Raw genomic sequence first — 25,751 nt, forward strand, 5'->3', positions numbered from 1 at the left:
TTGGTAAGTTACTGGACATCAAAGCAGAAAGAAGACAAGTAATTCTGCAGTGTTCACACTTTATGCAGAAAGTCTGTATTTCATTGCCACCTGCCGGATGTGACAGGACCCAGAAAGGACATCAGGGCAAATCAAATTAGTGCCCCTAACCTTCACTAAACTAATTTTTATTTAATTCCCTCCCCCTACCCCCACCCCATTTTTCCCCCTTTCTGGCTTTACTTTAGCAGACCCAACCAAAGCCTTTATGCTAGCTTTCATTCTTTTTTTCCTCCAGGCCATATTTTCATTTTATGTGGGCACTTCTGTTTGGTAACAGAAGGAATTAAGCACTCAACTGCCTTAAAAACTGTGTTTCTCTTCAGTATGTTTTACCTATTTGATTTCTTTTATTTTCACCTTCAATGACTACTAATATACCTAGCCCAGGTCTTTGTGTTGGGGTTTTTTGTTTGTTTGTTTTTTTAAATCAAGCAAAGCTCCTGACATCACTAGCAACAGAAGCATCGCTTGAGCAAAGAGTAACGAACAGTCGCTCTCAAAAAGTGTATGGTAATGAATAAGACAATCCCCATTAACTATGGTTAATAACCACAGTTTCATACTCTGTAACAAAGTTCTGCTGCTTCGCAAATGAGGAACAGGCAACCTTCAATTAACTCTTTCCCTCTTTGGTAACTAAATGCTGTTCACCTAACTCATGAGAGCACTTTGTATTAGTGGGAAAACTCCGAGAATTCAGCTTTCACTCAAACAAATACTATATAGACTTGACTTCAGGTGCTCTTATGGCCTTAATGTAATTAGGAAGGAGTCTGCATCTTGTGCCAAGACATTAGGTCTTCCTCCCCACTGGGTAACAGCTGGAAAAGAGCTGGGTGACTATAACAAACATGAATCCAACAACTGGAAATCAGCAGATTGATCTGTTATTCCCATCCTTGCCAGCAAGTGTTGCTGTTTACCAAGGGAAAGCAAGAACAAAAAAAAAAAAAAATTGCTAAATTTCCTTACTGTGTTTGTACCCAAATCCTTATATGCAGAATTCTGATTCATCAGTTGAAACTCAGTGTGGCTTCAGAAGAGCATGCTTTTGATAGCTCCTGAAAGCAGAAAGCTGGCAGACTTTTCTGCAAAAAACCTGAACATGCATATATGATTTCTGCAGTGTTGATAAGCACATTACAAATGCCCAAGGAGAAAACTTGTGTGGGGAGGTAACTGCAGAAACTATTCTTAGTAACAGAGTTCTGCATCTGCTAAACTAACTCTGCTGGCACTGCACTGAAAATTTATATTCACAAACACGTGCTCCAAATGTTGTGAAAAAGATACTATTTAAAATTCTGTTTTATGTAACCTGAAACATCTCTGAGAGTTCATGGAAGTGTTTTCATTGCATACCAAGAAGGGGCAGAGCCTGGAGCAGTGGTCCCCAGTGCAGGGCTCAAACAATAGCTAGTGGTGGGCAGGCATCAGAAGCCTTCCAGTTAAAAGCACAGCAAAAGGCAGAGCAAAACCCCATCTCCCACAAAAACAGGTTACACAGAGTTACAGGCCTAAACATGGCTGAAAACCATGGCTTTAAAACTTTTTTTTTTTTTTGCTGGCTAAACCACTGTCACTCGGCATGGGGAACTCATCTTTCGCAAAACATTTAAGGATGTCCAAGATCCATTTTCTGATGCCCTCATGCGGGACCTGCAAGACTCACAGTCAAGCAGTAAAACCCCTAGACCTTAGGAGCAGATGAAAGTAATACGGTGCAAGCCTCATGTGTGGCAGTGGATGAGACTGGAAACTTGGTCTGAAGTCAGAACGAAGCACCAGAGCCCCAGTTTCCCATTTTACTAGACAATTTTACTGATCAAACTTCAATACTTCTTTGAAATGTCTTATTTCGAGCTGAAAAAACTAAGTTTTAGTAGGGAAAGACTCCATTACATGCCTCTTTTTTTTCTTCTTTCTAGCAGTAGCCAGTTTGTTTTGGTTTTTTTAAGTCCTCCCAAAGCATTTTATTTTTGGACACTGTAAGAAGCTGGGCAGAAGCTCACCCTCTCTCCCTTATACCTCATCAGTGCCTTCTAAATTGCAGCAAGCAGAAATCATGGAAAGTACCTTCTAATGTCTTTATGGTTATGCCTCTACGCACCAAACAGAACTGGACCCCTGGATGAACCCATGACTAACTGCTACAAATCAAGTGCTGTCAAATGGACTAAGACCATTCACCTCAATCCATAGCTGAAATCTCATCAGATGACAGAGGAGAGCAATCTCTGCATTTGACATCCTGAACACCACTGCAACACCTTCATGCAACACTTGAAAGTAAGTGACCACGTGAAAAAGTAATTATCCCACCTGAGAAAAACTGGGACCTTTACTTGTAGAGCAGCTGCAGAGGGGTCAAAGTCTGAACGGATTTTGGAGACAGAAGGGGGGGCTGGGGGGAGAAGCAGCCTTCAAGTTGCACGGACTCAGCAAAACAGTTTTCTAGTTGGTTAACTGGCCAAAAGCACTATTAGTCTCACTCAGACCAGACATACTCGTAACCCCTTCCTCCTGACTCCCAGGGGCCATATGCTGGTACCCATTTTGAAAGCCAGCCCCCCTCTTTAATCCCCTTTTACTAAAATGCTCTTTTTAAAAGCTGATGGTACAGACAGGGCCCTGCAGTACTTGCAAAGAATGTATTTTTTCCTGCTAACCCATCCTCATGGCAACAGCCAGAAATACCCTTCAGTAACCCGTACGTGTCAACAAGCTCCATTACAGCCCAGGATGTTTGGTGTAGCAGTTATTTCACAAGCTTCTAGTGGGACTGTAAATTCTGGCAGTGTCAAATACATTTCCTTTTATTACAAAACCCGTTTTGAAGCCATCAGAACGATTTCTGATTTGTAAACTAGCACTTCTATATTTAGATTTTTACTTGGATTACAGATGTGGGTTTTTTGTTTTTTTTTTCTTCCTGACACTGCAGAAATGGAGAACAAGAAGAGGCAGGAACACTAACACAGGCAAGCAAGCAACTTTTCTAATACTGGGAGAGGTTTTAAGTTCCTGGAGAAGGGACTTCCCTGGATTTGAAGGAAAGGCCTGATTCACAACTTCCAGCTAAAAAAAACGTCCCTAACTTCACCCCTCCATAAAATGGAAACTCTTCTCCCTGCATGATTTGTGGTCTGCTTCAGAAAGCAAAGGTCAAGTTGTTACAGGGATGAGAGTGAAAAACCCAAGGTCCATCAAGTATCTGGTCAGGAGAGGACCACTCACTTCCAAAACTCCCCACTTTTTCTCTACTCAACGTACAAACAGTACCTGCTGGCCCCTTGGCCAAACTGAGGGAAGACCATCACCAACCATCACCAGACATCTGCTCCCCAAGAGCCAGGCAGCTTTTTAGAAGTATTGGACTAAGCTGTTTTAGCATGTAACACTGAAATACATCATAACATGGACTTTGTGAGTCAAAGTATGACTAATAGTTGACGGAAGCACAGATTTCAGTTAATCCAACAACTGAATTAATACCTTAGGAGAATAAACAAGCCTCCTGAACGTGCAAAGATGAATACAGCTTTGATTTAGTGTTTATTTGAAGGTCTCTCACGCAAACTAACAAACGTGACTGACAGGATAACGGCTAACACTCCACTTAAAGCAAAGCACCATGCAGCTCTTTTCTTATGGACTCGGGAGATGTCTTTGACTGAGCTCTCACAACTCTGATGAGCTTTTTTCATCAATGCGGGATTAAATGGCTCAGTTATCTACTTAGAGTAAATGATAGCCGAGCTTTTGATTTCTTGACTAAAACCTGCTCTGCAGCCAGAACTAATACCTGCTCTGCAGCTAGAACTGTACGGCTTGGTACAAATAAACTGGAGGAGGGTTGCATACATTAGTTCCCAGATCTTTGGATATAGGGTTTTTTTGGAGGAGGGCACTGTTCCAATAGTTTCTTAAAATTATGGCAGCAGAACAGAGTGTGAAGCTGGGTGGCATGTAGCTGCCAACACGTCAAGCATTTGCAATGATTCATTAGCCCAGACTTTGACAAGTTGTTCCTGGTTTTGAAATAACTAGAGAAAGAAGGAACTAGACATCCAACCTGCCAGAGGCTCAGCTGATAGGTACCCAAATTCCAAGTGCTAGGCAAATGTATGGACTAAACAGACTCAAGGTCCATCCAGTTCAGCACCCTATCTCCAATGGGAAAGCACACAAGCCCAGCTCTACTCCCCCTGTAACTCTCCAGCATCCATCATCACTAATTAAGGGACGAGCAACCCCAGTCCAGTTCCCTTTAGCGTCTGTTTTTTCCATGATCTCTATTTGAACCTACTAGTTCCATCTACCTCCACAGCCTCCTGCAGCAACCAAATCCATAAATTAACTAACTGCTTAAACTAATTTCCTTCCCTGCAAACCTACGTTATTGTATTTTATGTATTTACTTTTAATACAGGTAGGTATCTTGTCAAATGATGGAAAAGTGGTCTACACCTTGAAGTCACACATATTAACTGGTAGAAGAGAGAACAAACCAAGAGAACAGCCATTGGCTAGGTACCACCTTAATGGTTCAATCATCAAAATTCTCTGTGTATTTTTTTTTAAATGAAAACATTACCATAGTTTCCTATTTGTTGAACCCTAATCTCTGTCTGTTTTTCCTATTAAACCTTTTTCCAGGCTTCCATCCTCCCTTTCCCCAGAGAAAGTGACTTTGAAAAGTTTTTATCAAATGTAACATATAATTTAGCCTGCTCTAGCTATTTCCAGATGGCCTCCAACGCAATGAATTTATTCACTCACCATGAATTTTCCAATAGGGAAGAAATAAATGGAAGCAAGACGGGATTTCTAAAGCAACAACCTTGCTAGTACCTCACAAATTAGGATACTTCATTTCTTCTAATAAAATCACACCGAACTGGATCCAATGCTCAAAGATACCAAACACTCCCAATGACTTCACCCTTGTCTCTAACCCAAACAGCTTTTTCATGGAAAGAAGACCATGGCACAAGCAGGTATTCAGTCTGCTGGCACACCTTTCTGGAATCTCTTGCCTGAAAATCCAGCCATTAACATATGGAAGAATTGGAGCAAACGCTTCTATTTTTATTACACACGATCTTTTCCGAGTTATCGTTTTCCCTGCATTACAAGGTATTTGGCAAAACAGACAGAAAATCGTGAATTAGGATCAAGAATTACAGAACAGAGCTTAACTTTCCAGTTACTGTCACTGTAATGTGACAGTACTTTTTTTTTCCCCTTAATCAGGAGACAGACCTCCAGGTTCCTCTCCAAGACCAGAAGTATCAGTAAAGCCAGTATTTTTCGGTTTTTCATTACAAAAGGTTTTGTCGCTTCTCCGCAGACACTCTTTCCTTGGCACATCACATCATAACTGAGACCCTACACCCAGCCCAAGGCTCTGCTACCATGAATCTCTTGGCCACAGTGAATGACCACCGACTACCCAAGGAGACAGAGCTGGGACCCAGAACCACAGATTCCTGATACTCGAGAAGAACAACTGCAAGCGGGTCACCAACAAGGCCATGTTTCTCCAACAATGTCTGCTTGGTGCTTTCTCCCATTTACAAAGGAAGGTCCTCAAAGGTACCTCCAAGTGCATCTGCCCTGCCATCCACCATCAAGTCTGTCTCAAGAGCTCCTTCCTGGGCAGGATGCCGACCAGGGTTTTGACAACAGCAAGGCAGTGGGTACGCTAGGACTCCTTCCCATCACGCTGACAGCTCTGCCTCATTGTTTCCCCCCGTAGCCATCTGCTTCTCGTGTCTTATTCTCAGATTGCAGATCTGCTGTGAAGCAGCCCACCGCCTTCCTTCATGCTCACATAGCACCTACCAGCAGCACGAGATGCTGGGTCCCAAGCTGGGATCCTAAGTATTGTAGTAGAATAAATCATAACATGCAGAACAAAAGCTGTTTACAGAGAACTCTGCTGTTGAAGCTTCCCAGATATACTGCTGGCAAAATAACGCCACATTTCATAATAGTTTCCCTGACCTGTGCCAACTACAGAGGAGCCCTCTTCAACCAGTACAGCTCTAAAGTACCCTGTATCAAAGTCCTAGGTCTATATATGAAGCTGCTGAGGAGAAACAAGGTTTATATTCTGATTAATTGTCCAGGATGAAAATATGGGCTCTGACATAATGTAATAGCTATTTTGGCACAACTTTTGAGGAGCATGAGTAAGCAGCCTCTCCTAATTGATGCACAGATCCTGGAGTGGGTAGTAACTGCATAATAGCTTCATGTTGTCTTTTGAAAGTTAACACAGATGTGAACCCTGTCAAACTAGTCCACAGTTAACAGCAGTGGCTACACACTGGAAGAATTTAATCCCGTTTCATCTATTATCTACATCTTCTGTCTCCCATGGAAAATGGATTAACACAGGATGACTTGAATGTTACAACTGCAGTCAACGCAAGTGATTCCAGGTCTCAATGGTGGCAGGAGAACTCATGCAGCCCATCAAAATATCTTGGCTTAACAAGTTACCATTCAGCAGCTGAGCAGCGAAAGCAGCCACGTGTGCTGTTAGACCACAGCCAATGTGTACTAAGACAGCTTAGCTGAGTCTACGGTCAAAGAATTTAGCGTTAACCTACATTACATCATATTTGCTATGAACCAGGACTTTGCACACAGATAACTACTGCCGTATAGCTGACATCCGTAACGTATGTAAATTATTACACAGAACTAACTAAACTATGCTTGAGCCGTAAGATGATTAGCCCAGTGAGCCACTATCTTTGGGACATGGCTCCTATGGAGTAAGCATAAAGCTCAAGAAGAGTCCTGGCAGGTTACCAGACCACTGGCATTACTGCTCATTCATTTAAAGAGATTCAATATGTCAAGAATTGGTCATATAAAGTCATCAAACTGGACTCGTTGGTGAAGATGTCACTGACTGTAAGCACAGTACTTGCCACACTTTGTACTGGAATGCTGGGTTTAAGACAGCAAAATTCAGCTGCATACAGAAAACCAACCTCAGGCCAGCAACCATATAGCTCACACGTCACTTTCACCGTGTTTTTATAAGGTCAGCAGTTATGTTCAATCTAACCCAACGACCCAACAGGACTGCAAGCCGCTACAGAAGGAGTCCTGCCTTCCCACAGCCTGGCTGTCAACCCTCCTCTGAGTTGGGTCTTGTAACTCTTGTTCTACAAGTCAGTTCTATAAGCAGATGGAAAAATTTTTTTGGAGAATGTGTGGTCCTTTCCCATTGAATCAGCGAGATAAACAGTCTCCCCTGCAACCACTTAGCAGCCAGCTCCTCCGCAGGGTGCAGGACTGCTACTCATGGCACAGATGGGCACAGCAATACCTTCCCGCAGCAGCCTACAGCCAGAGATCAGGTGTAGCACAAAACCACACCCCGCCTAGTGCATAGTCCTCTGCAGGTATTTGTAAGGTGAACTTTCACCCCACATTACTGCCTTGGAAATAGTTAAGTACGTGATAAGAGGCTATTTTTTCCCTTAAATCAGTCTAATGATAGAAAAAAAAACCCTCTGGTTTCACCTCAGCTATACAAGAGATGGCTGGGCAAATACCAAGCCTCCTGCATCTTCACCTCTGAAATCTAGTTGGAGCAGACAACACCACAGAACTGTTAGAAGTGCACTCTGACGTGAGAATGCATGTCAGAAGGCAAAAGCACGATAGTATTGCTCTGCAAATGCCTTTCTGTTCACGTTCTGAATTGGTGCTCCTACGTAGTCCCCAATACCCAGACCAAAAACAGGCATAAACAACATTTTGCACACGCAAAGAGGGGCAAGCTGCCCTTTATCCCTGCAGTCATCCAAAACCCCTGGGCAGCACAAACTGGTGCAGTTTTCCAAGCTGTTGGAAGACCTGTACATTATATACAAAAGGCAAGTCAGCCCATATGAATTGGTGTGATGCCAGCAGTCCCTGAAAAGCATGGGACTTGGCAGCTGCCACATGCTTCACGCGTACGTGCAACAAGCCCAACACTTTCTGGGGAAAATTAAACCCGTTTCCCCTTGCATAGCAGCTCTGCTCTTGCAGAGGAAAGCAGCAGCACGCAGCTATACTCCAGTGCTGGGAGTAGTTAAACAGTCCCCTTGCCAGAAAAGCTGGGGACCACTTTTCTTTGTACCAGTAACGGCTGCGGTAGGATATAAGCTATGGGTACAGCAGTATGAAGAACACGAGCAGATAAATCACAAAGGTCTGGCCAATTTTTGTGAAGCAACTCTGCTGCCTCAAGGTGTAATTCTTCCATGCACCATGCTCCTGTGCCTCTCTCCAACAATAAACTCAGCAGAATACGCTGGAGTTTGAGTTCAGCCTCCAGTTACAACAGAGAAAGGGGATCTTAACTATTAGCCCCTATCAGCCAGTTGAACCAGGGCTCCCTCCATCTTTATACACTTTTCTCCCAGCTTCTGTGAATGCCTCACACCTTCTGGTAATTGTACTGTCACAGCCATCCAACATCCAGATTTCAGAAAAAGCCGTACAATAAACCTAAGTGCAATAAAGAGTGTGCAACAACAGAAATCCTGACTCCACTACTAATTCCCAATTTAATTCATAACATTCCTAACCATGCAAATGCAGAGGTAAGGCAGTGCCTTCAAAATGCTTTTCATTAAGAGCTCAGCATCTAGCACAGCTCCCTGTAAACAGCATATAATCTAATTTCTGCATTACCCTGTTTCAGTTTCTTATTACAGAGTATCTTTCATGTTTTAATCCACATTACACTATTTGCTACGCTAAACCAGCACCTTCTGAACTCCAGAATAAAATGGAGGTTAATTACTAAACCAGATTTTTAAGTGAGAGTAAAACTCTATTAATGCCTAAAGCAATGCTAAACTTGACAACTTAATTGAAGTTAAGCATTGCAGAATTAAAACTGCCCCAGCAGCTTTATTCAAGCAGCAGCTCACAGGGTGAGACCTCCCAGGATCCCACATTTTACCCAGATGACAGAGGACAGGACTCCTGCTCCCAAATCTTGCATTCGCAGTGAGATACTCAAGCGGCATTTCAAGACAGCCTTGAACACAGGATGTCCATACTTCTCCCTCAGCCTGCCTCTCATTTGCTTTGTACACACCACTGAGCCTTAGAATAGACGATGGGAGACAAACAAAAGAAACTGTGTAAAACAACACTGCAGGCAGTACAGGTAGAGGCAAAAACTACCATCAAGATCTGCCAACATCCAGCATTCACATGGTATTAATTTTGTCACCAAGGCACCTAAGAGCTAACTTAAGCCTTACAGCACCCCGAGGAGTGCAGGTATTGCTGGATGCCATTTTCCATCCAAAGGCCCTCACATTTGCATGAGAAAAGCCTGAAAGCACTGCATAAATGCAGACATCATCCTCATCTATAGATTTAAAGCAAAAAGGACCATTGAGTCTACTGGGTTTCAGGTTTGTTTGGAGTTTCTAGATGGCAGCAAGTCTTTAAGTTTCTTCCCTAAAAAGTGCTACTTTAGGAAATCACCCTTAACTTTCTGCTTATTTCTCAATAGTTACTGGAAATGCAAAAGGAACAAAGTCTGGAGTAGTAAACATGTGGTTTTTTGTATACTTGACCTTTTGCTGCTGCCAGTCAACACCAGTTACCTAAACATGTCAGAAGTTGCCAACACAGAGAAATTAATGCAGCCTAAGAAAATACAAACTGGAGACTGTATGTTCGTTTTTATGTCCGATACCAAGTGAATCAAGTAAGACTGCTATGGCATGACATGGCACTGGCACTCTTACTTGCTATTGACAGTGTCGTTAAAGACTTGTATTTAATTGCTACGCTTCACTTTACCCTGGAAGGCACCCCTGAAGTAAACTTTTCCAGTAATTCCAGTTACCTTTTTTTATGCTATAGAACATATTCTGCAGGATTTCCAGCTTGTTGGCCCCTGAAGCTGCCAAGAGCAAGCTGCAGAAAACCAGATTCCTAGATAACTGCATGATGCAGGAAAGTCAAGGCAAGATTTAGTCAAGTATCAAGACTGAAGCTTAGATACCCAATTCCACGTGATATTTATTTCATACAGCGTGGCAGAAGTGTATTGTACACTGTCCCAATGAGCAGAGACCCAGCTGCAGGTTACAAAAAGGCACTCTGTGCACAGCACACTGGAGGAACCGATTCTAGAATTATCCCAGAGCATAAACCAGCCAAAGTTCATGTTTACTATTTTGGAAGTAATTTCAACTTTAGTGTATGAACTCGTGGCAGACAAGTTAGTGCTGGTGCATCAAAGAACTGGAATATTTTAGTCAACAGTCTCATGGAATTATTATACATGTTAAACAGTCTAGATAACATCACTTGCAATGAGCATCTGTTAAATGCTTTGCACAACACCAAGGTACAGTTTTGCAGCACTGGACACAACCTCTGCACCGAAGCAGAAGTGCTTATTCAATGTGACATTACATTGTAGGGTGCTTTGCATCCATCCACAACTGGGAATGACGGAGCAAAAAAACCTAGTTTGCATCAAACAAGATTGAATCAAGACAAGGAAGAAAACCTGACCGCCTTTGAGCCGAGACTGAAAAGGATGCAGAAGGTTTGCTCACTAAGTCTTTTAACTACGCCTGTTACAATCAGTTGCTTTTAGGACAAATTGGAACAGTTCAGATAAGAAATACATCCCCTTGCCTCACTTAGAAAAGCAAAGCTGAAGGAGTACAACCTGGGGAGGAGGTGTGCAGCCTCCCGCCTACTTCATCTTGTGCATAATGCGATACTTAAGTCAAAAACCAGTTTACGCATGAAGTTCTATGTAACTCAAAAAAAAAAAACCCAAACAAAAAAGCACATTTTTTTACTGTAAGGGTCAACAATACTGGAACAGGTCATCCAAAAAAGTAGTGGAGTCTGGGTTTCCAGTATCTCCAAAATACAATGAGACATGGCTCTGAGTAACCCACTCAGCATGATGAGCAACAGAGCTGGACGAGATGATCTCCAGAGGTGGCACCTCAATGATTCTGTGATTCTATATAGCTACTGGAAAAAACTTAGAAGACCATTGAAAACAACCCTATTCCAAATTTTCAGAACCTGCCCATGTGACACATGATACTAGACTGTGGCTGGCTTTGAGAACAACTTAGTTTGGATCCAGAGAGCTGCAGTCATATAAGCTCCTTTTTCAGAGAAGCCACACAAGCACTCACCATCACGGTAGGCACACACACACACACGAGTGCTCAAGGAACTGTTCTTCGTGATTTAAGCACATGCAAATCTAAATACTCATCTCTCAAACACCTAAAACTTTCCAATGCTGAGAAAGTGCTTGAGCACTTCCTTCACCTCACTTCAAAAAAAAAAAAAAAAAACACACCCCAAAAAAAACCAACACACACCACCAAATTAAACCCCACACCATCCAAAAAACCCAACCCTTAAGCCAATGCTATCACCAGGACAACAGAAACTAAATGGGCAGTTCAGTTCTTGGTTTGGGGTTTTTTTGTTTTGTTTTGGGGGTTTTTGGTGTTGCTCCACACACACACACCCCCCCAAAAAAAAAAATAGCACCCCGATAGTCCTCCAGACTACTGAAATTCAGTTAACTCTGCATCTCACATTGAAAAGGTTACCCATTTATCTATTTCTAGTGGGATTTTTTATTTTTCGAAGTAGTATTTCAACAAAAGTAGAATTTATTAAAATCAGCGTCAGGCTCAGAAGTACATCAGATTTAACAGCCTGCCATATGCTGAACACTTTTTCCAATCCAACAACATATTCAAACTGTGAGCAGAAACTTAAGCACAAATAGTCTTGAGCAGCACAGTTCTCATGCTTCAGGTTTGCTGGATCGAGGTAGAGCACTCCCGTGTATGTTGCAGCCCGAGGGCTCTTAGCAAGTTTAAACCTACTAGTACAAACCCAACTTAATTATTTAGCATTCTGAAATAAAGAATACATGGAGGTGCTTTGCTGAACAGAGGTTTGATCAAGGGAGGTCTTTAAACATATGCTTAACTTCAACTGGCATTTGAATCTGATCTCTTTCAAAGAAGCCTCGGATGCTGGATGCTTTCTTTAGCTTGCATCTCCCACCATGTCCAGAATTCAAAGTACATTGCTGGGGGCGGGGGGGGGCGGGGGGGGGGGGGGGGGGGGGGAGGGAAGCCTACAACAGGTATTTGCTCAGGGAGAGCTTTTCGTAAAGACTATATATCATTTTAATATTTCAGTTACTTCTACAACTTCAAACAAGCCCAAGTTGTTTCCAAAATTCCGGGTCATAAAACCAGCACATTGGTACCTCCCTGAATTTTAACTCAAATTCTCATCTTTATCTAACAAGATGCCTGGAGACAGAAAAGAGCTGTTACCGTAAACTTCGATAAAATTCAGCTAAGTTATCCAGATAGTTTTCATTCCACAGAAAATACTAAACCAGCAGTTTGCAAAGCATAGCATTTCTAAAAACACAAAATAAAGAGAAAACAATACACAAGTGGAAAGTGCAAATGCTGAGCTGGTTATATTTTTGTTCCAGCAGAAATGCAACACAATCGATGCCATCTTGCAGTTCTAGAGCACCCGTCTTTCTGCTGCCAGGGGTACTCCACAACTAGAAGTGCCACTGAACAAAGTGCACACAGTTCCTACTTATTTTTTCCTATGCTACATGCAGAAAGGAGGAATTGCATTTCCATCACATAGCCCTCAAAGCCCAGCATTCCCTACAGCACCACAAGAAGCCAAACAGCACCTACAGAACAAGCTATGTACTTTGGATGACTCTGCAAGCAAGCCAAATTTAGCATTTCTCCAAAGCATAGCCTGATTCTGTAGCTCCTAAATACAGGGAAACCTGTCTTCAATTAAATTACGATTACAGAATTGGAATTTCAAGAGCCATGAAAGTCCTTGCCACAAAATATAAACCCACTGAAAAGAGATAACAAGGACAGATACTGCAGTTTTCTGCACTGTGCTATTTAACAAACCTCAAAGCAAAGGTATTGAATTACAGATGGGAAACATGCATCAGATAATTGTATGACAACACCAGAAATCATTCAAATCTACCACCACCAGAATTAGAAAACTGATCAGAAAGATCAGCAAGAAATGAGCCATGAAAAAATACCTCTGCAGTTACAGATGGATATTCATCCCTTTTACACAGCATCTCACTAAAACGTTTCATAGCAACAGGGCAGAAGTTATCAGATAGCAGGGGATGAGACTTGTAACCATACAAACCATTACCATCCTCCAGCTCACAGCACATCTCAACAACCATATGAGAAAACAGGCGAATAAGCAAACCCAGCACTTAAGAAATCACTAAAGCATTTCTTTAGATCATTAACATGTTTTTTCCTGCAGTACTGCTGGCTTTCCATGTCCGTGCCATCCTGGCTGGCTGACAAGTACACCACTGCGATCTGCTGAACGTTGCGCCGTAATGATAGTGCATTGATGCTCTCGCAATCCTTTGGGAGAGCAGGACCTGTCCTCTTACATGTGCCTCTGCGCCTACCTAAAAGAGCTTTAATGCCCGGGCCGCCCATGAGAGGCTCTGGGCATAAAAAAGGTGGGATTACCAGCCGAGACTGCAACCACCATCAGAGGTTCTCCAGGTCACAGCTCGCTGCAGCAGCCACCTTTTCCTCACCAGCCTCCTTCTATTGAACCGGTATGCAGCACGACACTTGGTGTAGCTGTAGCAGAACGGCATTCACGAGCATGAGATCATTGGAGCTGTTCCTCTCTGCAGGTCTGTTTATAGTCTCAAGTGGTGCTGCAAGGCAAAAGGTCAACGGTTTCAAAGAGCAAGTCCCTAAAGATCCCACCTGAGACCCAAGAACACACACCCCAGATAGGTGCAAGAGATGACTGCAAACCCAGAGGAGGGGAATTTTGTCCTATGGAGATCACGCTACCCCAGCACAACTCTTACAAGGACCTTCATTAGAAAGGCTAAGTGAGGGGTAATTAAAAGTCTCCTCCACAAATGAAGACTCCTTTAGAAAGACAGTAATTACTGCCTACTCAGAGGGCTCTCTCCCAGAAAGCAGGAGGCTGCTGTAAAGGTAGAGTGGCCGATTCCTTTGGGAAATACCAAAAAGGCTGCAAGAAAGAGCCTCCCCAGCTCTGCAAATGTACAGTAGCAGCAGCACCAGGCCCCTTCCAGCCAGCCCTGTCTTCTTTGCAGGGGCAGCTCCAGCACCTCCGAGATCCTTGTAACAGGCAGATCTGTTTCACACTTTTCTACTCAACCCACTTGAAAAACAGAAAATCCTTGCTGGCCCACAGCATCTTCAGGGCTAACAGCTCCTACAGCACAGCCTTATGCAGTAAATATCAAAAGCTGTATCAGCTGGGAACCAAATTGTCACTTGCAGAATAGTTTTGCAATTAGACTGAAACTGTAAGTTGTGCAACAAGCTAAATCGAAAAAACAAGTTTGTGATAAGAGACAATCTTATTTCACCTCCTGTCTTACTCACTTTACTCCTTGGTAACTCACTTCTGCACACATTCAAGCTTCTCTTGCTGTACCATAAATGATTTCACATTTCTAAAAAATAAAGTGCTCTTAAGAAATAACATATACTTGTCTTCACTCTTAATATCCACGTTTGCCTGACAGCTTCCTCACCAATACACCCCACTCGGCGAGGCCCTTCAGCCATCAGTACCATCAGGGTGTCCATACCACCCTTCAAATTCCTCACCTTCCTGCTTCCCAATTCAGGAATCTCTGGTTCCCATAACCTTAAAGGCTTTTTCCCTTCATCCAACTATCTGTGCCCCAAATATCACCACTAGTAGGTCAAGCAGGTCCCAATATTTCATGCTGTGACCTCCACTACAGAGACTTGGACAACGACCTTTTAGAAACAGACGGGAGCTGAAAATGATCTAATTTCTGAGCACATCTTCCTTGCCTCCTGGTAGAGCTGTTCCATTCTGCACAAGTAACTACCTTCTGGAGCAGGCTGAGAATCATCCCAGGCAAATTCTCACTCCCTCGTGTTACACCAAGCCAATCCTGACCCTATCAGTTTAACAAATATGATACAAGGCAAAACAGACTGACTTCTGCAAAAGAGACACCTCAAAAAGCCCATGGTTTATTGGTCTGAGCACTCCAAAGGGTGGTGGACATGTTCAGTCTCGTGTTTTGAGTCACAGACATGACTGGAACTCCAATGTTCCGTCTCCCGAATGGACGATGCTGGGATAGGGGGATGTCGTACCACCCACTCTTCCTCCCATCTCTAAAAGCAGACCTGTCTTTGGCACACCACTCTGAGAAAGGTTTAGCAAGAGCTCACCTAGACCAGTCAACCAGATCTTCAAGGGACAGCATTCAACACCAATGCCAGCCTCATACACCCTTCGCTGCCTGACTCAGGCCATCCCCCGCTCCACGTGCTGGTTTTCACAAGCCTTCTTTGAAGCCACCTTTCCCCCATGTGTTCTGTAAAGGAACCTAGACACCTACCTCACAGGGTTTTTTTAAATTCCATTAGGCAGCAGAACACAAAAAAAATTAGATGATGCAATGCTAGACCAAAGCTCCCCTTATGAATATAGCCCTAGGTACCCAACAGGATGTGACAGGTGGACAGGCAGGCGAGCAGAGCAGGAGGATGAGGTCACGAAATGAGCAGTTGCGCAGCATACTACTAATCTTAAATTCCAAACTTATTATGCACAAGCCTAACAAACAAAGGAGCAGCTTAACAGATTTACAATGTGCCTTCTCCAAGGGTGGAATAATTATTTATCAGATAGCAACATTCTTCTTACAACAGCAATAAATAAATAAACAATCCCAGCAACTCTTCTGAACCATACCTATGGTCTAGTGAAGGCAGAGTGACACCTGGGATGTGTTGTGGATGAGCTTGGGTAGAATTGTAAATATTTGGTACAAACAAAGCTTGCTAGACTGAGCAGAAACCCGAACACTACAATTACTGGCATCCCAGGGGACTCACTGCAGAAGCCCCACACCTCCTTGAACTCCTTCCAGCTTCCAATGTACAGCCCCTACGAGTTTTTTTTCCCTTTGCTTTTCTTTTCTGTAAGCTTGTTCCCTCCTGCATGTGTACACATCTCAGCATCATTCTCATTTCCTTCTCTCCGGTTGCAACTATTATTTATTCAGGCTGATATCCACAAACATAATAAAAAGGGCTTGCACCTCTGTATTCCTAGTTTGGCTTTACAGCTGCATATTACCATGCAAGAACACATCCAGAAAAAGTATTTCCAAAGTCAGTCGTATTTTATACAAACTCTTTCCTCCTTTATTTAGATAAAACCCAAAGAATCCTGAAAGGAAATAGTAAGTGTGCACAAAACATGTTCAGCCAGGCTCTCCCACTCTGATATCTCAGTGATCCTTTTCCATCTCTACAGTAATATTCCGACTTCCCAGTTTGAAGCTTCAGGACCAAACACGCTTTCCCCCACTGCCCATATTCCCCATCTCTTGCCATCTGACAGCTTCCAGACTCTGCTCCCATCTTCTGACCCTGACAACAGTTCCCAGCTGATTTAGCTCCATCCCAAGTTTTCTAGCTAGCTGCTTCTCCAGAAAGGATCACCGTAATTCCCATTTTCTGTAAATGTTTACATGTTACAACAGGATGGCTGGCAGTAAGATTAGTAACAACCACCCATCATTCCTGTCTCCATTCTCTGAAGCATCCTTCGCTCAGGATATTCCAGTTGTTCCAACTTCTTGTTACTTTTTTCCAGTCTCCAGATGCCAGTGCCCCCGCCCTACTACATTTCTACCATTCATACAGCGGTTTGTTTTGTCACCTACCACGAAGACAAGAAACGGTGTCTCAGCACGCAAGGGTTACAGGCAAGCTTCAATCATACAGTATCTGTTATTGGCATGATGCTTTAAACACATTAAACTTGGCAAGATTCCAGCGCCTAAATGTCTCAAAGGTGATCAACATCTTTCCAGGTAGCCAAAACACTAATATTCACAGGTAAAGTCCTTTTCTCTCAGAATTCATCTCAACTAAATTCTTTAATGTAACAATAGGCCAAACCAGGCACACAATCCTGGCACGAGGACAAACGACGCTTGCCTTTGTAGGTTTGAAAAGCTGCAAAACTCCTTCCTACGCCTTGCAACTTCAGTGGTCTCTTCACAAGCAGTCTCACAAGATGGTCTGAGAGGACCAGACCCCCCGACACGCGTCACCCAGGCCCACCAGCCTCAGCAGCAGGTTCACGTGGGTTTATGCCCATTTTGTGCCAAAATAGCAGCATAAACAGAGGTGCAACATACCTGTGAAACTCTGTCATCATTTTTTGGGGAACATTTAAGAAGGATGAATCCAGTTCTTCCAAGAGATGGCAACTGCCGCATCATCTCAAATGCGACCGTTTCCCTTCGCCAAAGCGTCCCTATGAAATACCAGCTGCAGGACTGATCTCCAGCCACCTGACACCAAACCTGTGGTATTCTAGAGTAAAAGAAAAAAGGTCTGAAAAAAAGGTATTTGTTTGTTCTCGGTGCTCATTTCTCCAGGTAACATAGAACTCAAACTCCGCATCTGCAAATGTATGCCTGCCTACATTGCAAAGGAATAATCTTCATGGGAACTGATTTTAAAAAAAAACTTGTTTACTGTTAAGAGGCTGTTAATTGCAACATTAAAATACTAGCCTGAACCCTACATTAAACTTGCATTCTGTTTTACATAGCAGTATACGTAACAATCATCACAGCAAGCAGCTCTGCTGGCTCATGCTGGAAGAAGTAATTATACATCACAGCAACACATTTTTGCCCTTCAACCTGCCAGTCCAGTCCATGCAGCAGCTGTGAGCAGCAGGTCAGGGCGGGGGGAACCTAAAGAGGGTTTCTACATAATCACCACCGAAGAAAAAAAAAAAAAATGCTATAAACCACCAGACCCTGGCTTGCATGCTTGCCAGAAAGCTGCTAACACAAACATTACAGCAGCCCTTGCAGCAGAGATGTTACCAGAAAAAATGAGCTCGATCCAAAGGCACTATTAGCGGTTAAAGTATTAGCTAGCAGTTGCATTGCAAGCCTTCTTACTAATTTTCACAATTTTTGTCTTGTACCAGTGATACGCACACCATTCTCTTTCCCTTAGACACTCCTACATCCTCTTTGAAACATTTATTTTCAGGTGAAGCCCGCAGACATTAATGTCTAGTGCCGGTGCAAGTCACAAGCTGAAATTCTGGCCAAAGATACTGGGACAGAGCCCTTTCAAAAGGCACCCCAAAATTGCTAGTGCCCATCCATGGCAAGCGGACCCTTGGCAGTGTCTAACACTGAAAACGGCCTGTAAATTCTACCTCGGGGATGGGCTGGAGGACAGGCTGATCTGTTTCAGACTGCATTACACACTTAGGTTCACTGGAACCAAAGAATTTCAATTGTGACACTCAAAGCAGCACCAGCTTTTTTACAGCTGATGCAGATGAAGCAGTAGCATTGTTATATCATCAATATGCAACAATATTCCTTTTCCTGTGCTGTTTTTCCCCAGTAAGAAACGAAGTGTGCAACTACATGCAAACCAGTAGTTGTCCTCTTACTGTTTAGCTGTTGGGATTATTAAAAAAATAAAATAAACACAGTTCTAGCATAATATGACAGTGATGCAATAGTTAACTGTCCAGCAAAATCTGCCATGCCATGCTGCTTAAGCACATTTTCTTTGTTCCAGCATAAATGATATTAAAATACAGTGAATTTTAGCAAACAAAAATGTTACAACAAATGTATTTCAAAAAACTTTTTGAATCCAAAATAGAATGAGACTGACAATAATGGCCAAGAGCCTGAGCAGCTTAATGGAAGTTGGACTTTCATTTTGTTCTCAACACTGGAACAGCAGATAGTTCTCGGAAGACAATTAACAGCCAACACATAACTCCAATTTTTTGCAGAAAAGTAAACAGAAAATTAAGACTTGGAAAATGACAGAAGGAGTACAGCATGTTGCTTTGGAAAGCAAACCTAGAAATAGGAGGACAGCATAGTAAGTGTCAGAACAGGTATCTTCCGTACCCTTGTTTTTAAGCAGCTGTACAGATTTCTTCCCAGTAAACTTTCAATCATAGAATGCTGCGAGAGGTTGAATTTGTTTACAAAATAATGCATCTGCAAGTCCCTTCTGCTCTCACTTCCCAGTTTTCTTCTAGATCCTGACCAAACCGTACAGCAGGAATTAGTCATGCTGCCTACCGCTGTGCTGGAAAGGACCTCCGATATATCACCCTACGTGCCAAACAGAAACAGACACAGCACAGAATAAGCTCCTCAATGACTTGTTAATGACAACCGGTAGGTCCACAGCAGCCCCAAAAATTCTGGTCTAGAGACTTGTGAAATTATCTCCACTACACTTAAGGAAACAAGCTGTACCAGGGGCACCCCAGCTATCCATCGACAGGGCTGCATCAGTTCATTTTCAGCCATGTAAAAAGCAGAATAATATATTGATCCAAATTATCACCTGGATTCCGTAAATCAATAGTAGCCACCTAGTGAAGCTTCCTGCTCACCAGAAAGGTATGGATTTGTTTCATGCAGAGCGCACATGTAGTTACACACCACTAATACAGCCAGCAGTTCGATAAACAAAAAGAAAATACATGTGCATACTAAAAGGTGCACAGTCAGTGCAGGCAGCTCAGCCTTAAAATATCTGTGCACTTTCTGATCAGCTTGGCAGCTAAACAAAACCCTCCCGAGGAAAGCAGGCTAGGGAAGCAAAAAGGTGACGTTCAGTAGTTCCTATCAAAGCAAATGCTGAACTGAATTTCATGGGCTATTTCTGTTTCCTTGCTAAATAGCAAAGGCCTACTGCAAATAGCAGAGTGAGAGTTTCGCAGAACAGAAAAGGTCAGCAAGGATCTCTTGCGATGGAAAACGCTCCGCTACAGACAGGGAGCAGCACTGGCTCCCAGTATAAAGAAATACAAAGAAATACTGCTCATTGTCTCCACATGTTTATACAACAGACACTCCAATTGCAGCCTTTCCTTATAAGGCTGTTTTGAAAAATAAATAAGTACAAAAAGATGTGGTGAGGGTTTCCTTCATAGTGAAGCGAATTTGAGGTGCAGAATAAACATGGGATTGACTCACTCACAAAAATGTTACCAGAGAGATTTCAAAGACACATACTTTTGGCTTAGCTCTACTCCCACTGGTGCCGGTTAAGACTTATACCATTGACTTCAGTGAGTGCTAGCCTACGTATCACTTTAAACTCAGCTATTATTAACTTTTAGTTTAAAATATGTAATGTTCCTCTGTAACAGACGGAAAAATATTTCAGGAACTTTTAAAATCTGTTCCTCCAAGATACTTTTTTTTTTTTTTTTTTTTAAACACACTGAGACGCGGTTCCTGGATGCAAGCACATGTGACCTGTTCTAAATAAAGGATATTTTCCACTTCTTGCACAACTGGAACAGATATAAGCAGTAGCTTGAACAAACTGCATTGCAGAACCCAACCAGAATATAAAACACTTGAATAAGATCCATAAATAGCAGTAATATGAAAAGACTACCTCCAACAAGGCACAAACTCAATGTTAAGTCTAATGTAATCAAGTTCAAATTCAATCACGCTGCAAAGTTCATTTACAAAATCAAATTTGATCATCTGCAGACTAAGGCACTTTAGAAAAGTCCTCTTTGGCTCCAGAGTAAGTACACATTTCAAAAATGTGTGCCTTTTCGGTGAAACGCATATTTCCTCAACAAACATTGTGTATTAAAAGCAGTTTTAACTAAATCAAGACTTAACACCGGGTGGGGAGTGGAATCAAAATAAAAAGAGTTTTACAGAGGATGCCAACTGGATAGAGATAAGGTACTAGCCAATAAAAGTAAAATATTGAAGGTTTATATTAAAAAAAAAACCACACATTTGAACACCAGGAATGTTGAAAATTTTATAAAAACATTACTGCTTTAATAATGACAAACTCTATATCTCAATGCTATTGCTCATAAAACAAGAACAAGCTTCCTAATAAAAAACTACCATGCAACTTAAAAGCATTTCCTAATGATTTTTTCCACTAAAAATAATTCAGTAACTGCATCATTCAGGTGCTTTTTAACCAGTCTGAGAATAAATAAGTTGGGAAAGGGCAACAGAAAATAGCACAGATCACAAACAAATTATAATCATTTACCTGCAGGTACACAACTGACAATCATTTGCTGGTGCCTGCTATGTTGCGCATACCATCCAAACAGACACACATTACAGAGAGCCAGAAAACAAAGAAAAACAATTAAATATAGAAGTTTTTTCTCTATTTGCCACATCTGGGTTAGTTCAGATCATCCTGCACAAAGGCAGACTGTAAAGTCTTTACTTCCAGATACCAGTTTGATATCCAAAACATTGCTTTAATAAGTCAAATTCTTTAAAGAATCTTCATTAGCAGTCCGATACATGTAACTTGAGCCTACAGTGCCCTGATGACTGCATGCAGACAGTCAGGATCTGTGTTTACATTGGGTAATAACTGATTTTCTTCTTCAACTGATTGCCTGAAAGCAAAACTCTATCAATTTCATTTTGCAGTGCTTGTACCAGGAAAGAAAACTTATTTACTTGTTCATTACCCAAGCACATGCACATTTAAGTGCATGTACTTATCAATTAAAACTATTATTCTCTTGGAGTACGGCAGGAGAGAAGTAAAGTATGAATGTGAGGGAAAAATAAATATGTATCTCATTGTCTTACTGGCTAGTCATACAGTCCAGTTTCCTCCCGCAGTGAAAAGTGACTCTGGAGAAACCAACACAACTGAAACATCTTCTCAGTTTTCAAAGACATTCAACCACAGCAAATTCCAGAGAACCCTTAAATGTAGCCAGCACTTAGCACAAGAAGTTAACTTCTCCAGAGTCAGAGGGGTTTAGGAAATAGGGTTGGAACTGATGTATCTTAGCCCCACGTATTCTCTCCATCCCTTGTGATTAAAGCTTTTTGCTGGGCTTACATTTTTCCTTGGCTTCCAGCATTCAATTGCGGCTTGGCCTAAGTCAGTACAGTATTTACTGCAAAAAACTTATTATTGGACCCCTTGTGGCTTTGGATTGCAGACCTGAATTATGAAACATGGATGCAGTAACTGTGAGGGCACACTGAAGAGGAGAAATCTTTAACTGGTTGTTATATACTGGAAAACAAGCAGTCTGGGGAGAAGCAAACCGGAGAGTTTTACTGAGTGAAGGACAGCAGTATCAGCAGGGCTAAGTTTAACTGGGCAATAAAACAAGTTCCTTCTTGGGTCTGAGCACTGGCATTCTTAGATATTTCTGAGCTGGATGGCTTTCTCTATATACTCACAATTTCAGCTGCTAAGAGTAAGCCCAGGATGCTTCTCACTTCTTATTGTTAAAAGAGATCAGAGAAAGTCCTGAATGTTGCTAGGAAATCAGCAGTTCTCACCAGGGAAAAAGAGTAGATTGCTACTTAGACTCATTCCTAACATCAGCTATTGCCCCTGGTTTGCCTGCTCCTCAGGAACCTTTCCAGAGCAAGGCTGTGGAGAAGACGGTAAGACAGCAATTCCCATGGCCGCAGTCCCATCACTACACCATGCTCACCCGGTGCTATTACTCTGATTTAAAGCCACAAGAGAAAGCAACAGGGTAATGTTGGATACCCATGATAACCATCAGTCAGACTGGTTTCAGGCCTGAGCAAAGCTGAAGGGCTACAGAAGTCCTCCTAGATTACAATCTGCACATCATGAAGCAAACAGGTTTGTGAGCAACTTTTGCCTCCCGTTATCAGCAAGTTTTATCAGCCTGGCTCCAGGGACAAGTTTATATGGACCAGGCAGGGCCCCTGGCTCCTTGGCTTCTTCATCTCCCACAAGACCAGGAAGACAACTGAGACTTTACCTCCAGGTAAGAGCTGTACGTGAGCTGGGCAGGCTCCACACCGAGGTTAACATGTCAGCTTGCTATCTGCCAGAAAAACCATGGGTCGTTTATTCCACCCTCGGGGCTCCCTCTTCTGTACATGGAGACGTGTGGAGGAACACGAGGCAGACCAGGGCAAGCCAGTCACTTCTACTCAGCAAGCCCTCCTGGAGACATCAGAACAGATGCTGGCCCAGGGCACCACCAGGATGCCCAGATGACTGACACCGGGGACCCTTTAAACCCAAAGGGTGGGCAGTGCCAGCTCTGCAGGAGTATCAAGTAAGAACGTAACGGGGCAATTAGTCCAGGGCAGTTTGAAGTGACAACATTTAGAAGATGGCTAAATACTCCAGCGCTTCATTACAGAATATATTTATTCACACCTCCCTGAGAGAAGTGAACAACACAGGGATGCATTCGGGTCCCAAAGCCTCAACACACAGGAATTAAAAGCAGTTGGAACATCTGTGCAAGGTCAAACACAGACCTGCTAGCTATGCTCCATGCCCACACCACCTAAAGGCATAGAAAAGCTGCTGACTGCAAAGTGGACAACCACAAAGGGACAACTCCCCCACACCAGTTAGAACCCACAGCTGGTGCAAACAGGGCTATTTAACAACGGCACAGTCATCACGATCTACCCCACACCTGCCCCACTCCACCAGCGACGCAGGCAATGAGGCCAAAGCCCTGTGGGTCTCCCAGCTGCCTCCAACACAGCTGGAACCCATCCCTGCTCATCAACCCATCTTTCTGCACTGTCCTCTCCCTGCCTGCATGTTAGCCTGGCTCCCAGCTAATTACCCGGATAATGGCAACCTCCCTGCTCACTCTGGCACCTTTAGTTAGCCCGTCAGGCTGCACATCACCTCCACTACACACACCATTTCTGAGCAACACCACAGGTTCAGCGAGAGGTAGAGCTGCTGTGAAGACAGGCCAGAGGACACGGCCCCAGATTTGCCAGCCCTTGCAACAGTGACAGAATTTGTAACATCTTTTACTAACAGACCTTTGATGTTTCTGAAACACTCAGAGCAGGATCAAAAGTTAATTTATTTACTTTGAAGCGCCTCTGGCAGGCGGTACAATCTAAGCTCATTCTAGCAGTTTTTTTATATTTACCTTCCCATTCATTTTCTGACTGCACGCACAGACGCACGAAGAGCATTGTTCAAAACTGAAAACCGTGACTACAAAGACAGGCTAACAACAGGCTTGATTACGAACATGACACTCGCAGCAATGACCTTACGCGCAGCTGACTGTGGCTTAGGAGAGCGCTGTAACGAAATGGAGGGTTTGCTACTGCCGGGGTGCTCCGAATGGCAAGCCAGAGGAAGGAGAAACGTGCTGTCACAGACACGGTGGGATGCTCAGGGTGTGGGAGAGCAGTGCCTCACTTCTTCCAGCGCTAGGATGGGGAGCGGGTCCGACACCCCGCAAGCAGAGGGGTGCACACCACCGTGCTTGCCTCCACAGAGCGTATCTGCGTGCCGCAGCTGCTCCAGATAAGAGCAAAGGGTCTATCGCGTGGAAAAAACACTTCAGGAAGAAAGCGATGTCCCCAGGCAAAAGTTTCCAGTCCCGCAGCACATAACAGAGCGGCCCTCGGCGCCAAAAACAACCCCCAGAACCACCTGAGACGCTGCGAGACCTTGCAACAACTTTGCAGCTGCGGGCGGCCCGCACCCGCCGCCGCCGCACCTGCGGGGCCCGGGCAGGGCCGGCGCCCCCCCGGGCAGGTGCCGCCGGTGCCTCGCCCCCCGCCCGCTGCCCCCACGGGCCGCCCCGGCGCGGCAGGGAGGCCCCGCACGGCCAACAATGCCCTTTACATAACGCGGGCCCGGCCCGCCCTCCCGCCCGACAACGCCGCTATTATGGCAGGAGGCGCCGCACGGCCGCGCGGGGCGCCGCGCCTCAGCGCGGGGTGTCGCCGGGCGCCCGCCGACGGCCTGGCGCAGCGGGGGCACCGCGTCCCCCGGCCGCCGCCCGTCCCACCTGCTCTTGAGGGGCTGGCTCTTCAGCTCGTAGTAGGTCTTGGGCTCCTCGTGGAACTCCTCGCCCACCTCGAAGTCCGGCACGATCCCCGACTCCGCCTGCATCGTCGCCGCCGCTGCGAGAGGGAGAGACGGGAGGTTACCGCCGCGCCGAGCCCCGCCGCGCCGCCCGCTCCCGCACACTCGCAGCGCCGCCGCCCGCCCCGCCTGGGACTTGTAGTCCGCCCCGGGGCCGGCCGGGCCGCCTCCGCCCGCTGCGCACTACAACTCCCGCCGGGCCGCGCCGGGACGGGCCCAGCCGCTGTCAGCCGGGAGCGCCGGCCCCGCCCCGCCCCGCGCGCCACCTGCCGCCCCGCCCCGCCCCGTGACGTCACGCGGCTCTGACGGCAGGCGGGCGGCGGAGGGTGCCGTGCGTGACGTCACGCCTGCCCTCAGCGCCGCGCGAGGCCGGCGGCGGGTCCCCGAGGAGAGCGGGGGCTTTGTCCCGGGGGGCTTTGTCCCGGGGGGCTTGTCCCGGGGGGCTTGTACCGGGGGGTTATCCCGGGCCGTAGCCGGGGTTGCCGCACAGCCCGGGGGGTCCATCGCACCCTGGGGAGCGGGGCTGGGGAACGGGCCCTGCCGGGCGTGCAGGCAGCAGTGGGGGCGTTAGGGCCGGCAGGGGAGGGTGCGGGGGGGCTCGAGGCAAACAGGTGATCTACAGGCCATGGGGAG

The 25,751-nt window shown here is 44.6% G+C and overlaps 1 protein-coding gene across 4 annotated transcripts in view; it reads right to left on the reverse strand.

Moving 5' to 3' along the window:
* MITF (melanocyte inducing transcription factor) overlaps positions 1 to 25,360 on the reverse strand; it is a 110,233-nt gene extending 84,873 nt beyond the window's left edge. For 2 of the 4 annotated variants that reach the window (XM_055805103.1, XM_055805102.1), the window contains exon 1: positions 25,042 to 25,360. In XM_055805103.1, coding sequence (XP_055661078.1) covers positions 25,042 to 25,145 — 104 coding nt within the window. In that variant the 5' untranslated portion in view covers positions 25,146 to 25,360. The remainder of the gene's footprint in view (positions 1 to 25,041) is intronic. The other 2 variants (XM_055805104.1, XM_055805105.1) reach the window with 2 other exon arrangements.
* Positions 25,361 to 25,751: the final 391 nt, after the last annotated feature.

This window comes from Falco peregrinus, chromosome 5, assembly GCF_023634155.1.
Source record: "Falco peregrinus isolate bFalPer1 chromosome 5, bFalPer1.pri, whole genome shotgun sequence".
In the NCBI taxonomy this organism is placed as follows: Eukaryota; Metazoa; Chordata; class Aves; order Falconiformes; family Falconidae; genus Falco; species Falco peregrinus.